At 39.5% G+C, this 12,635-nt stretch overlaps 1 protein-coding gene across 1 annotated transcript in view; it reads left to right on the forward strand.

Annotated features, from left to right (window-relative positions):
• The window catches only part of ATP8A2 (ATPase phospholipid transporting 8A2), a 302,400-nt gene that overhangs the window by 152,570 nt on the left and 137,195 nt on the right, over positions 1-12,635 (forward strand). The window contains exon 27 of the mRNA XM_086739502.1: positions 1,770-1,880. Coding sequence (XP_086595628.1) covers positions 1,770-1,880 — 111 coding nt within the window. The remainder of the gene's footprint in view (positions 1-1,769; positions 1,881-12,635) is intronic.

Below are 12,635 nucleotides of genomic sequence, written 5' to 3' on the forward strand. Positions count from 1 at the left end.
ATTAAAAAAAAAAATATGGTAGGGTTGATAGAGATGACACTGCAGACGTACACAAAGTACTTCACTGGTAGGCTGGCCATATGGTGATGAAGTTTCCTTCTGATTTAAAACCCCATAAATACAGTAGCGTCCAAACAAGGGCAATACCTTAGTAGAGCCCTGTCCCTACAGTTGCTTAAGTATGCCAGCAGCTGTGTATTTGCATAACTACAGTGACCAACATCAAAACAAATTTAATTCCTTGCCATGTCTTAACAGGACATTTCACCAGTGTGAACAGGCTCAGAACTCTGTTGTATAGGCTACTAGTATGGTCCTTGCTGTGCTATGAGATGCACTCATTTTCATCAGAGTACAGAGCAGTTAATGGAAGGATTTTTTCCTTGCATTGTGTTCCAGAAGGGCTATGTCTGAGATGCTAACTCATTAGATGCGGCAGATAGGAGTTTTTAGGGTGTGCCCAGCTGTTCTCTACAAGAGGTGTTTGAGGTGACTTGTCAGGAGGTAGTGGCAAGTTTCCCATCACTGCTGATGTGTTCTGTCAGTAGGTTTTGATGAGGAGAATTGTACTGCATATTAACTGAGGCACTAGGTGTCTGGTAGGTCAGCTACTCCCTTGTGAGTGCCCCGCTTTCAGTCCTGACTCAAGTTGGGCAGAGACTGAACTGTGAAGTTTGGTTCACTTTTATTTTTTCTCCGTCTTTCTTGCTGGCATTTCCTAGCAAATCTGAGTTGCTGATGCATGGGAGAGGCTGTTCTTACAGGATTTGTGGTTCATTGATTTCAGGGCTGGAGATCATGGGAGCAGAGCTATCTCATGACAGTTCTAATTCATTACTGTAGCTTTCAACTTCAAATAAGCTTTGGTTAAGATAAATGAGCTAGAATCTAAATTTAGGAAGTCAAGCTTTTCCTGTCAAGTCACTTAGTGGAAAAGGAAGCAAAGCTAATAATGGTCCCACCTTAGTTTCTGAGAACCCTTCAGGTACACACGTGCTGAACAGTAGATCTAGTCACGAGTTTGAGCTGTTCGTAGCTGGACAAAAGAGGAACACTGCAGGCCATAAAAAGGTTCACTGATAAAGCGGAGATGAGAACTGTGCATCTCCTAAGCTGCATTGTGAGACTGCTTCTATAAGAGTCTGCTTTTAAAACTGCTGAACTGAGAAGCTGAATTTGAGCTGTATCTGTGGTTCAGACTTGGTTAAAAGGTGTTTAATTTTACAAGATTCATTCATTTGCCCTTTTTGGCAAATGCTACTTTTGTCTTTATGCAGTGTTCTAGGTGCTTTGTATAACACATGATCGCATATGTTTCAAGGGCTGAAAATGCCCATGTCTTTTCTCTGTAAAAGACTCTCTGCATCTATTTTTCCACTCGTGTTCCCTTTTGTGCATTTTACTTCAGCTCAAGGTAGTTCTAATTACCAGACTGTTCGTTTAACACAGGGGAGATTCATGTTCCAAACCTTGTAAGCCCTCAAATCTTTTACCATGAAATGAAGAGTTCATGTTTATATTCGATCCACAAGGCTATAATAATGTTAACCTTGCTTGATTTTTGCTGTCGGGATAGTAATGCTAATTGAAGGCCTCTTGCTGTTTAAAGCCAGGGAAGACCACTTAAAACATGCTGAGGTTTTGCTAGAAAAAAGACTTCTTGTAAATATTTTAAGTGGTGTTTTTTGCATGTGTGTTCTGCTAAGGTGTTTAAACTTTTTTTTTAAACAGCTATTTGTATATGTAAAAACTTATTTTCTCTCTTTCAGTTTTCGTACTTGGAGAAGCTGTTGTTGGTCCATGGAGCTTGGAGTTACAATCGAGTTACCAAGTGCATACTATATTGCTTCTACAAGAATGTGGTTTTGTATATTATTGAGGTAAGAGTAACTAATTGGATGGGTCTTACCAGTGCTTCCTGCTCAAATCATCTCTTATAAAAAGAAAAAATTATCCCAATGGATTGAGCTAAAATAACTGACACTTTTTTCTTTGTTTAACAAGTTAAAACTCTGTTTCCTTTCTCAGATTAAGTTAGTTCACTTGAATCTTTTAATGTTTGCAAAAAGAAAACTGGAAGTTTCAGTACAGTAAAGCCTTGGATATGCCAGGGACAAAGTTCATTCCTTCTGTGCAAATGTTCTTATTGAAAATTGCTTTGTATTCATGGAAACATTTCAATTAGAGCTTATATTTATAAATCTGGAATTTGGGGCTAAAATTAAATCGAAAGTTTAACAGAATCAGGAAGAACTCTATAGGCAAATAATGAACTAGACAAAAACTATAGCTGTTCCTTCCAAATTATAAAGACCATCACTTAGCTGGAACTGAAACCAGTTTGCCTTGGTTTTTTGGAAATAGAGGACATAATTTTGCCCTACAATCTCAGTGAAATTGTAAAAATAATCAGGTTATTTGATTTAATAATATTTAAAATGTAACTAACTTTTGAAAAATTAATTGCCTAAAGATATCATATAGTGAAACTGGATTTTAAAGGTTGAATATTGATATCAATATGAATACATTGCATTTCAACGTACTCAGATTGGAGCGTAGTTCTCATGCTTCAGGATAGTCTTGAATTTAAGAAGGATCAGGAAGGGATGTTTGTCATGTGCTCTTGCCTAGTTAGAAACACACAAGGAACTTGAACTCAGTGGGTTGATCACTTGGGTATCAAGTGATCGCCTGGTACAGCAATTTCCACATTGTTCATCAGTTTTATTTGTATGTCTGTGTATATGTTAGGTTATCAATTTCTTTCTAAAATTAAGCAGATGTGAAGGAGGTTAACAGAAAATTAAAACATTTATAATTAGGCAGCTAGTTGTATTGATTACAGGAGATAGTGGGTAAGTAATATTTTGCTATTCAGTGAATCGTATCATGGTCAGTGTGTGTATACCTGACTCCCTCAGGGTCTGATAATCTTTTATGCATGATGTTAGGTTCTTAGAAAAAAAATAGTCTCCACTAACTTGCTCCATTTTTCCTGTGTTAACTATTTCTGAATTAGCTCTTGTCTGTTATAATTTCATCACAGATTAGTCTGTTTAGTGCAAGAGTTATACTATGCCATCAAAATAGTGGCAATGTTTTGCTGTAGTGGGTGAGAGCAGGATGGTTGAGTGATATACAGTCTGCTAGACTTGTGAAATAATATGAGGAGTTGATTTTTTGCTAAATTTTAAGTGTCTACATCTTGACTGTATTAAACTCTTGAGCCAGATTCTCTACCAAATTTAAGTCTGTATTCCTGAGATATCGCAGGTGTGCTCCTGTCCTAGTGTAGAAGCCGTGTCCACAGCTCTGTGACTAATTTAGTATGCTTAAATAATTAAGATTTGGTTCACGTTTTACTTTCTGAAGTAGTCTTTGATTTGATTTGGGCTGATTGTAACTCATACTTTTAGTAAGAGTTTTTAAGTGTTGTTGGAGGTGACAATAGTGTTCATTATTGTGCAAAAGAAATAAGTAATTTTACAATCAACGTTTTAGTGAGTTTCTTAACTGAGCGTGGGAATTGCTGAGGTTTTCTCTGAATTGTTCAGAAAATTCTTAACTGCTTCATGATTACATTCTAGGATTCTTTTCTCAATTTGAAAATTAATTTTGAAAGTCTTCTTGCCCATTGTAGCAGTGTGTGTTTACTTCATTTACTATAGGCTGACAAGTAAATTAAGTTCTGCATCAAATATTGTATGGCTGAAATATGCCTTCCCATGCGAGCAGCTGTGGAAGGAGTTGAAGGCAGATGAAGGCCTCTGGGGCCTCCAGCCAGAGGTAGCTTAATCATCTCACCATAGGGACAAATTTTGTTAGCCAGAGGTATCACTATATGGTAAATGAAATGTAAGTCTGTTCAGAGAATGTGAGGTCAGATGTTCTCTTCACTGCCTTAGTCTGTTCAGTTCTTTCTGCATATTGTACTGAGGCAAATAAGCTTTTGTGTCTCCTGATATCCATAACTAAGGGTAGGAGTTGCTTCTGTCTAATACCTGAGCACTGAAAAATAAGTAATGAGCTTCAGCCCTGTGCCTCAGTTACCCCTCTGTGATCACTCTGTGTAGAAGTTGAGAGTAAATTTAAGGCTTAATGGATGTGAAGTGACAGAAGAAATTGTGTAGACCTGCAGCGATAAGAAGAGCTCTGTTTGGTTTTATTCTCCTCGTGAGTTTGCTTTACTAGTGATCTTAAGGAACTTCACTTCCAAAACTGCATAAAAATTGCCTGGAAACCGAAGACACCAATTTTAGTATACTAGGGATACAGAGGAGAGAGAGGAGAGGTCTCCAGTTCCTTTCTTAGCTTTACACAAAGAAAGCTGAGCTGTTTGTATTTCTGCTGTGAGCCTTTGGGGAGTGCTGATCAGTTGGTATGGAGTGATGCTTATGAAAGAGAACTTCCACAAGGGAATAAATACTTCAACTTAAGAGAATGGTAGTTGAGTGCCCAGCACTCCTGTACTGTTACTTGTGCATATAGTATGTTCCTGGTTGTTTCCCAATGCTCTGGACAAGTTTAATATTAACCTTTTCTTCTTGTGTGTTGTATGGGGAATGTTCTTTCAGCATCGTAATGAAACAGGGATTTGAACTTGAACTGCTTTCTAAGTTAATCTTCTAAAGGATTGTGCAGAGTAAATATTCATAGAGTTGAATCAAAAAGTACATCGGTCAGTATGACTATCAGCTATACCTTTTACTGTAGCTGTTGTATTTCAATGAGGCTTTAACACCTGAGGAATAACTGTAGTAAGCCTCATGTAAATGAGTTTCGTAGCACTGAAGCACTAGGGCTCATCGTGACACCTATTCCCTCATAATTTCCGAATACCAGGCAGAAATAAGAGGTGGTACTCAGGCTTAGCACAGGGAACATCCAGACACAACTTGCAGAGGCATACATTAAGATTAAACTGAGGTTAATTAAACAGTGATTAATTAAGTTAATTAAACAGTTAATTAAACTTGAGGAGAACATATTGCTGTCTCCTTTCCTAGCATCCCAACATTGGTGTATTGAAACCTTTAATACACTTAGAAGTTTATCTTGATACCAGTCACTCTTAAACCAGGAGGACCCAAACTGCGGCATGTCTGAAACATTAAATTTCATCAGGCTTCCTTCAGCTTCTGGGAAAAGTAGTAATTAAAATACAGAATTTGGAATTTAGTGGGAAGTACCAGATGACTGGCATCATGGGCTTTACTGCTAAGTGATGCTGCTGGGTTGAGGCTGGTGCTTCAACCTTCCTGCAATGACTGATCCTTTGCGGAGAGACAGGGGCTTAAGGAACTGTGTGTTCAGCTGCTTTGACAACAACTAAAAAGTGTTCCCACATTGGGTCAATTGTATGCATCTAGTGAGCTAATACAGCAGAAGGCAAGCCTTGTAGTCTAGTGATTGCAAAGGAAATGGAGATAGGAGTGTATTTTCCCTCTCTCTTGATTAGGTCTTTCTAATTTTTTTTTAAATCATCAAAGTGATAAAACTTCAGTCTGAGAAAATTTTGATTTCGCTTAAGAGCTGGAAACTCAGTGTTGCTCTCCTTTCTCTGACCTAATATCTTTCCCCTTGCATTTCTTTGTCATTGTTGTCCTGCCAGTCTCTTGATTCCCTGCCTTGATTTTTGAAAATACAAAACTCAATGAAATAGAAATCCAAAGCAGAAAGAGAAATATGTCCTGGAAATTCCAGTCTTTTTGGTGTGATTCTTAGCCTGATTATTGAGCCCTTGCATATCATTGCTGCCAAGGTGTTTAATGGTGTAAAGTTGGGATTCTCTTGCTTATGGCCTCACTTACTGGTGGAGGCGTGCAGAATGAAGCCTTTCGGTTCCCAGAGGTGGTTGAGAGGTGGATTGCTGCCACTTAACCACTCCGACTGGCCCTGCTGGGCCTATCCTAACAGCAGCAAGGGAACCTATGTAGAAAGCTATCAAGATGGCTGCAGGGATGAAATGTGAATATAAAGTCCATGTCTGGCTGCAGTAGCAGTGTGCACTAAAGCTGTTACTGAGGAAAACCAATTGTTCAGGAGCATCCTGAAGCAGAAGGTCAGTGACAGGGTTTTGTCTTTTAAAGATTTGACAGACAAATTGTCCTGATTTTGGTGGGGATGGAGTTAATTTTCATCTCGGTAGCTGGTGTGTTTTGGATTTCTTATGTGAAGAATGTTGACAAACACCCTGATTATATGAGCTGTTGCTGAGGAGACCGAGGACACTGTCCAGCCTTCCAAGTCTCGCTAATGTGCAGATGCCGGAAGCTGGGAGAAGGACACACAGAATAATTGACCCAAACTGGCCAAAGAGTATTCCATGCCATAAATGTCATGCTCAGTAGATAAGTGGGGGTTGCCTGTGGAGGGGGGCATCTTGCTCGCTGGTGTAGTACGCTCTACCCTCCTGACTCCTTTTTTGCTCCTTTGTTTGCTGCTTGGTTTCATTTCCATGATTGCTGCTCGGGGCAGGTTGTATTGGTCATTGGGACATTGGGTAGTGAGAAATCATACATTGTTCATTTTTTTATTTTAGTATCCTTATATTTTGTTATTACTGTAGTTTTTCCTTGCTGTTCTAGTAAACAGTCTTCATCTCAACCTGTGAGTTTTCCTTTCTTCCCAGTTTTTCCTCCCTCATCCCACTGGGGGAGGGTGAGCGAGAAACTGTGTGGTGACCAGGGCTAAACCACAACACAAATACATGGGCATCATTACAAAACACCATCTCAGTCAATGATTTATGTACCTGGCTTTAAACTGAGTAGTCAAACAAAAGATCTGTTTCATATCTGTTGAGCAGATATATTTCACTGGAGATAATATTAAGTTGTCCTGGTGACATCAGAGCTTTGAAATATAGCTGATTTCAAGGGTAAAAGAATACAGGAATGTTGCTTTCATGTCATGCTTGGAGAAGTAGAAACACAGCAAGATCAAAGGCGGTATCAGAAATGTCAGGTAAGAGTTCAGGGCATTTGGGAATGGTTCTGTGGAAACAGTAGCGTGGAAGATAGCTTTCAGGCCAACACAATGTGCAGGAAAAATGTGCTCACTACTTCACTGGAGCACATTGTTTATCTGAAAAGTACTCAGTACGAAGTGCTCTTGTATTATATATTGGAAACTTGCAGGGGGAGTCTTGGTGGAGAAAGATGGTCTCTGTGTTGAGGTCTGGCAGCACAAGGCTGTGACACAGAAATGTATGGCAAGTGGGAGGGCAAGAGTGTAGAGTAGATACTCTGATGCTACATTTATTTTTTCTGCCGTAAGAATCCAGAAGTTATAAGTCAAGACTGGAAAGCTGTTTCTTTGTGGAGACTGAGAGGGAAGTCTTACACGCAAGCAGTGTTAAACAAGATGAATGTACTAAAGAACAAAAAGCCAGGATCGTGATTTCTCTTTTACAGTTGAGTTTTCAAGTCTTAAAAGCTCTAAGTAAACACAATGCCTAGCTAAACATGCTTTTAAATAAGTGGTGATTTTGTGAGCCCAGCAAGGTCTGGCAGTGAGAGCTGTGAAGTGCTCCACACACTCATAGTGGTCACCACTTCAGAGTAGCCAATAGCACAAGCTGGGAAAGCATGTGTGAAGTGTTGCTGTATGAGACTTTTCCTGTTTTCTTGCTTTCCTGTCAAACCCAACAGGTGTTTTCTTAAAAATATGGAAAGTAGACATTGGAATGTTAGTCCTTTTATGCAAACAGCATGCAGAATTGAGTGTATCTGGTATGACACTAAAAACTATACAGCTCTAGCGCTTCTATGTGCTTATCCCTGAGTTCTGTAATCTACAGACTTTCACCTACATCCCTGTGCTTTCTGTTTCCGGTTGACTTTGAAACTCTGAGGGTGTAGCCAGGCAATAGAGAACCTTTAGTTTGGGGATTTTTGCAATGAGTTGAGGACTGAAATGCAGTATACTGCTGTCATTAAAAGCAACTTTGTTAAAAGACAAGAGCAGTGATTTCCCCCAGCATTAAATTAGGAATAAGAACATCTGTTTATAAAATTCTTGAATAGGGGAAACAATAATACAGGCAGCTAGCTGTCTTGTCATGCTTATGTATTCAGTTGCATGTTCAAATACCCGTAGGCATTTAGTAGTCATTACTTCTGTGTGCATATACTCAGTTGGTGTGTTAAGTTTATAACAATGCAGTATCCTCATGAAATAGGAATGTGTGTGTGATTTCTGTTTTCTGTCGTTTGGAAGTCTGGCTTTTGAATTCTCACGAATGCATGCATTTCCTTACTAAGTAACTTGCTTTCTGTGGACAGGTGCTTTCAGATAGCCAAAAGGTGGGATTCAGTGTTCTTGAGATTGGTATCGGGTGTAAATTTAGGTGTCTGAGAGAAACCCATGTCGTGTCCGTATAGACAGCTTTATGGCTGCTCTGGGGTCATGGAGAGCAGTATGGGACTGGCGGGTGTGCTGGAGGACCTGCCAAAGACCTTCACCTGTCTGAAGTAGCAGCGGCATTATTAGTACTAAAATGTCTGTGTTGAGGTGGCTGATTCCTATTCAGAAAGTAAAGCAATATTTAAAAAAAAAAAGTTGTTCTTGTTCATTTGTTTTTGAAATGTGTAAAAAGAAAGGAATCCAACCCTCCAGCTTGGGTAATGTTAATCAGTTCCAAAAGTGCAGAATATTTATGGCAGTTGTAGTACAGAACTTGCAGACCTGGAAGGCACAGTAGTGAACACAGTGTAAGGAGGAAAGCCCGAGATTCAGCACTGATTCTTGATAATTTTTGGAAAAACAGGTCTTACACATGTGCTTATTTTTCTCTCGCACTGTTTCTTATCAGCCTCATACACAAGTTTAACATGCAGAAGTATAAGAACTAGGGTAGAACAGAACGTTATCCCCTTCCTGCCCACCAAAAAAGCTGATTGTAGGTTGCAATTCAAGAAAGCATTCTTTAGTAGCAGTAGTTAGAGAAAACAGATCCTGCAAATAGCCTACCAAACTTCTTGGAATATCATAAAATACACTTGGCCAACCTGATCCAGAGTTGTCCAGGTAGTGCTTTGCTTTTTGTTTTCAAAAATGTGTACTAATCCTGTCTTGACTGATTTACGGTGCCTAGCTTATATTGCTACCACTGACAATTTATTCCATATTTCAGTGCCCCTGTTGTCTGAAGAAATTCAGAATTGCATATAAGCTGGTCTCACCAACTTTAATCCATGATTGACTACTTGATTTTTTTGATTCCTAATTGAGTATGTTAATCCCAAGAGTTTCTAATGAATCAGTCACAAAGATAAATCCATGCAAATTTTCTTTTCTTTTTTAGTGCTATGCACTGCACAGTGAATCATTAGAGAGCAGTCCATCTTGCCTGAAAACCACATTGAGTCAACTGTTTAATGCCTGGTTTTGAATTTTTTCCAACCACTTTCAAAACTGATGGAATGAGTACCGGCATTGTTCTGACTTGTCATGAACACTGCCTTGATTACACCCTACAACTAACCCAGCTTGTAATTTTTCAGCATTCCAAATATTGTAAATTACAAATTAGGTCCCTTGGCATGATTTCAAAATCTCTAGGTGAAACACCTACCAGGTTCAATGTGCGCTCCGGTAGACTACTTCAAGAACAAATCTACTGTGATATTATTGGGTAGATAATAGGTTCACAGTGCTTAGATCCATTTTTGGTGTCTATTTATATATAAAAGGGCACAGTGGTTTTTTTTTTTTGTGAAATACATGCTTAATTTACTGTGAAAAATAATAAATTCATATTTGGAGGGCTTATAACAAAGCAATAATAATGCCATTCTCTAAATTTGAGTCTATTAAATGTGAAACATTAGACATCTCCTGAGGAATGTGTTCTTCAAAGCTGGAACTCTGTCATCAGGAGAATGGTGGGGGTTTTTTTGTTTGTTTGTTTGTTTTTTTTCCCACTTTAACTATGTCACCAGTGAAAATGCAAGATGATGTTAAGATGGGAGATAACCTAATGTGAAGAAGCTTTTAAGAGGGAAGCTAAACCTGTATTATGAAACTTAGGAAAACCCAAACCTAGAGTTTTTTCCATCAAACAAAACTGGTTTTCAAATTCAAGGGTTTATTTTTCTTTATTTCAATTATTGCATCAATGTTTAAAAAGTGTAAATAAACCTTATTAGGGAGTAACTTGCACGTAGCACATGATGCTGAGTTTAGCAAATGTATGCTCTACTGCACTGAAGGGAGTAATTTTGGGAGAGCTTCTTGTTATGTGCTCTTGAACAAAGGTGTGCTGGTCTGTCTGGGCTGTATTTCACTTCTCTGAAGTCTGGCTGGCTGCCAGCTGCTTGCCCAGCAAGTGAGGTCAGGCTGTATGGCTTGATGCTTTGTGAGCACGAGTAACTTAATGATAACGTTTAAACATCTTGTTCCGATGTTCAATTTTATGGTCTTGAAGCATTTTACTAGTTCTTTGTTTCTTCCTTCCTGGGAAGTCAAGCAAAAAGTTATAACCTTACCTGAGCTCCTGTCCAAGTACTGTCTCACTGTCAGCTTCTCTTGTCCAGCTGTTGGTACGGGCATTTCTCGGGCATGTTTGGAGGCACCACTGGAGTATACAAGTTTCTAACTGCCACACTTTCTAGTGCATCCTGTAGTACAGATGCATGCAGTTGATGAGTTTGTAACTCTTGCTGTCTTAATACTGCTTCACAGACAACTACAAAAACCTCTTGAACGCGACCTCAAAATGTGGTTTCACCAGATTTTTGAATTTTTTTTTCCAGAGTCTGCATCATGAACTGGTCCTGATTATTCTGGGGTTTGTTGGTTTTTTTAGGAAAATGACCCAAAGAAGCTAGACCAGAGAAGAAATTTAACAGAATACAGACTCCATTTTTTAAATGCTGCTAGAAAATAATTTTGCTGTTTCGCTTGGATGAGCACTAATAATAAAAATACCTCTATCCAGTTTCACTAATTAACCACTAGAGATTGTTTTATTTTGGGATTTGTAAAAGAGATCTGTAATCTAGTTTAAGTGCATGTACAGGACTTAGAATAAAATGTATCTTATGTTTGTGAAGGAAAAAATCTAGAATGTAAGTTTGGAGTTTGTTTGCCTGAGTTCAAGGTCTTGAACTAATTTCTTTTTAGCACAGCAGAGTCAGAGGTAAAAAATACACTGTATCCTCCGTGATCAGTTCAGTCCCCAGTGCAGATCTGGACTGGAGCAGCACAGACGTTGCTTTGAAATGTGCTTTTACAGCCTCTGCTGCTGTGAAACCACTTCAGTGGTGTGGTTTGTGTTTGTCCCGAGGGATATCTGCCCTGTAAGGAGCCAGAGCTTTGTGGCTGGGGACAGGAGAGAAGGACTTGTTATGACTCAGTGCCCCTGAGAGGCTCTCTTCCTGTGTGGAAATCCTATGTCACTTAATTGAGCTGGCGTTAGGATACGTTGGACTGTGTGATAGCCCACAGTAAGTGTAACAGCCTGGAGCAGCCTGTCCTAAACAGGTTATTTTTTTTCATTCTATATTGAGATGCTGAGCACAATGCAGACAGCTTTGACTATAAGCTTTTGGTTATTTATGTGCTCTAGAGAGCATGTCATTGCTTTTTTGATCTCTTTCCTCATTATAATGAAATTGTTTAGAACATATTAAAATGCACTAGAAATAGCAAATGGTGCTACCTATTCAATAGTATTATTTCTGAGTTATACAATCTATTTTTCTGAAAAGATGTAAAAAAAAGTCCATTGCAGCATTTTTCTCCCCAGATATTCTTTTGCTATCTTGTAAAGTTTCCCATTAGTTCTCCTTGTCCCTACCTCTTTGAACCAGTTTCTTTTCTTGAACCATTGCAATTTGAATGCAGCTGCTCTGAAGGTTATGGGCATCCTGGACCAATGTATTTTTTAGTATTTCTGAATCAGGATTGACAGATCACTGTAGCTGAGACTGTGTCAGGTAAAGGGAGAGGAGGATCAGGACCAATACTTAAAGTCTGAGACTGACATAATTTTAACATGTTTCTGGATATACTTGCATGTGAAATAGAAAGATCAATATAATTAGTCATCATGGGTTTTATGCTAAAACTCCAGAACTATCATAGAATGGTTTGGGTTGGAAGGGACCTTCAAAGGTCACCTAGTCCAACCCCCCTGCAAGGAGCAGGGACATCTCCAACCAGATCAGGTTGTTCAGAGCCCCATTCAACCTGGCCTTGAATGTTTCCAGGGATGGGGCATCCACCACCTCTCTGGGCAACCTGTGCCAGTGTTCCACTGCCCTCACTGTAAAAAATTTCTTCCTTATGTCCAGTCTGAATTTACCTCCCTCTATTTTAATACCATGACCACTCGTCCTATCACAACAGGCTCTGCTGAACAGTTTTACCCCATCTTTCCTGTAGACCCCTTTTAGGTATCGGAAGGCCACTATAAGGCCTCCCCGGAGCCTCCTCTTGTCCAGGCTGAACAGCCCCAACTCTCTCAGCCTGTCCTCATAGGAAAGGTGCTCCAGCCCTCTTGTCATCTTCGTGGCCCTCCTCAGGGCTTGCTCCAACAGGTCCATGTCCTTAAGCTGGGGGCTCCAGAACTGGACACAGTACTCCAGGTGGGGTCTCACCAGGGGCAGAGTAGAGGGGGAGAATCA

The sequence above is a fragment of the Chlamydotis macqueenii genome, chromosome 1, assembly GCF_036417535.1.
Source record: "Chlamydotis macqueenii isolate bChlMac1 chromosome 1, bChlMac1.mat, whole genome shotgun sequence".
In the NCBI taxonomy this organism is placed as follows: domain Eukaryota; kingdom Metazoa; phylum Chordata; class Aves; order Otidiformes; family Otididae; genus Chlamydotis; species Chlamydotis macqueenii.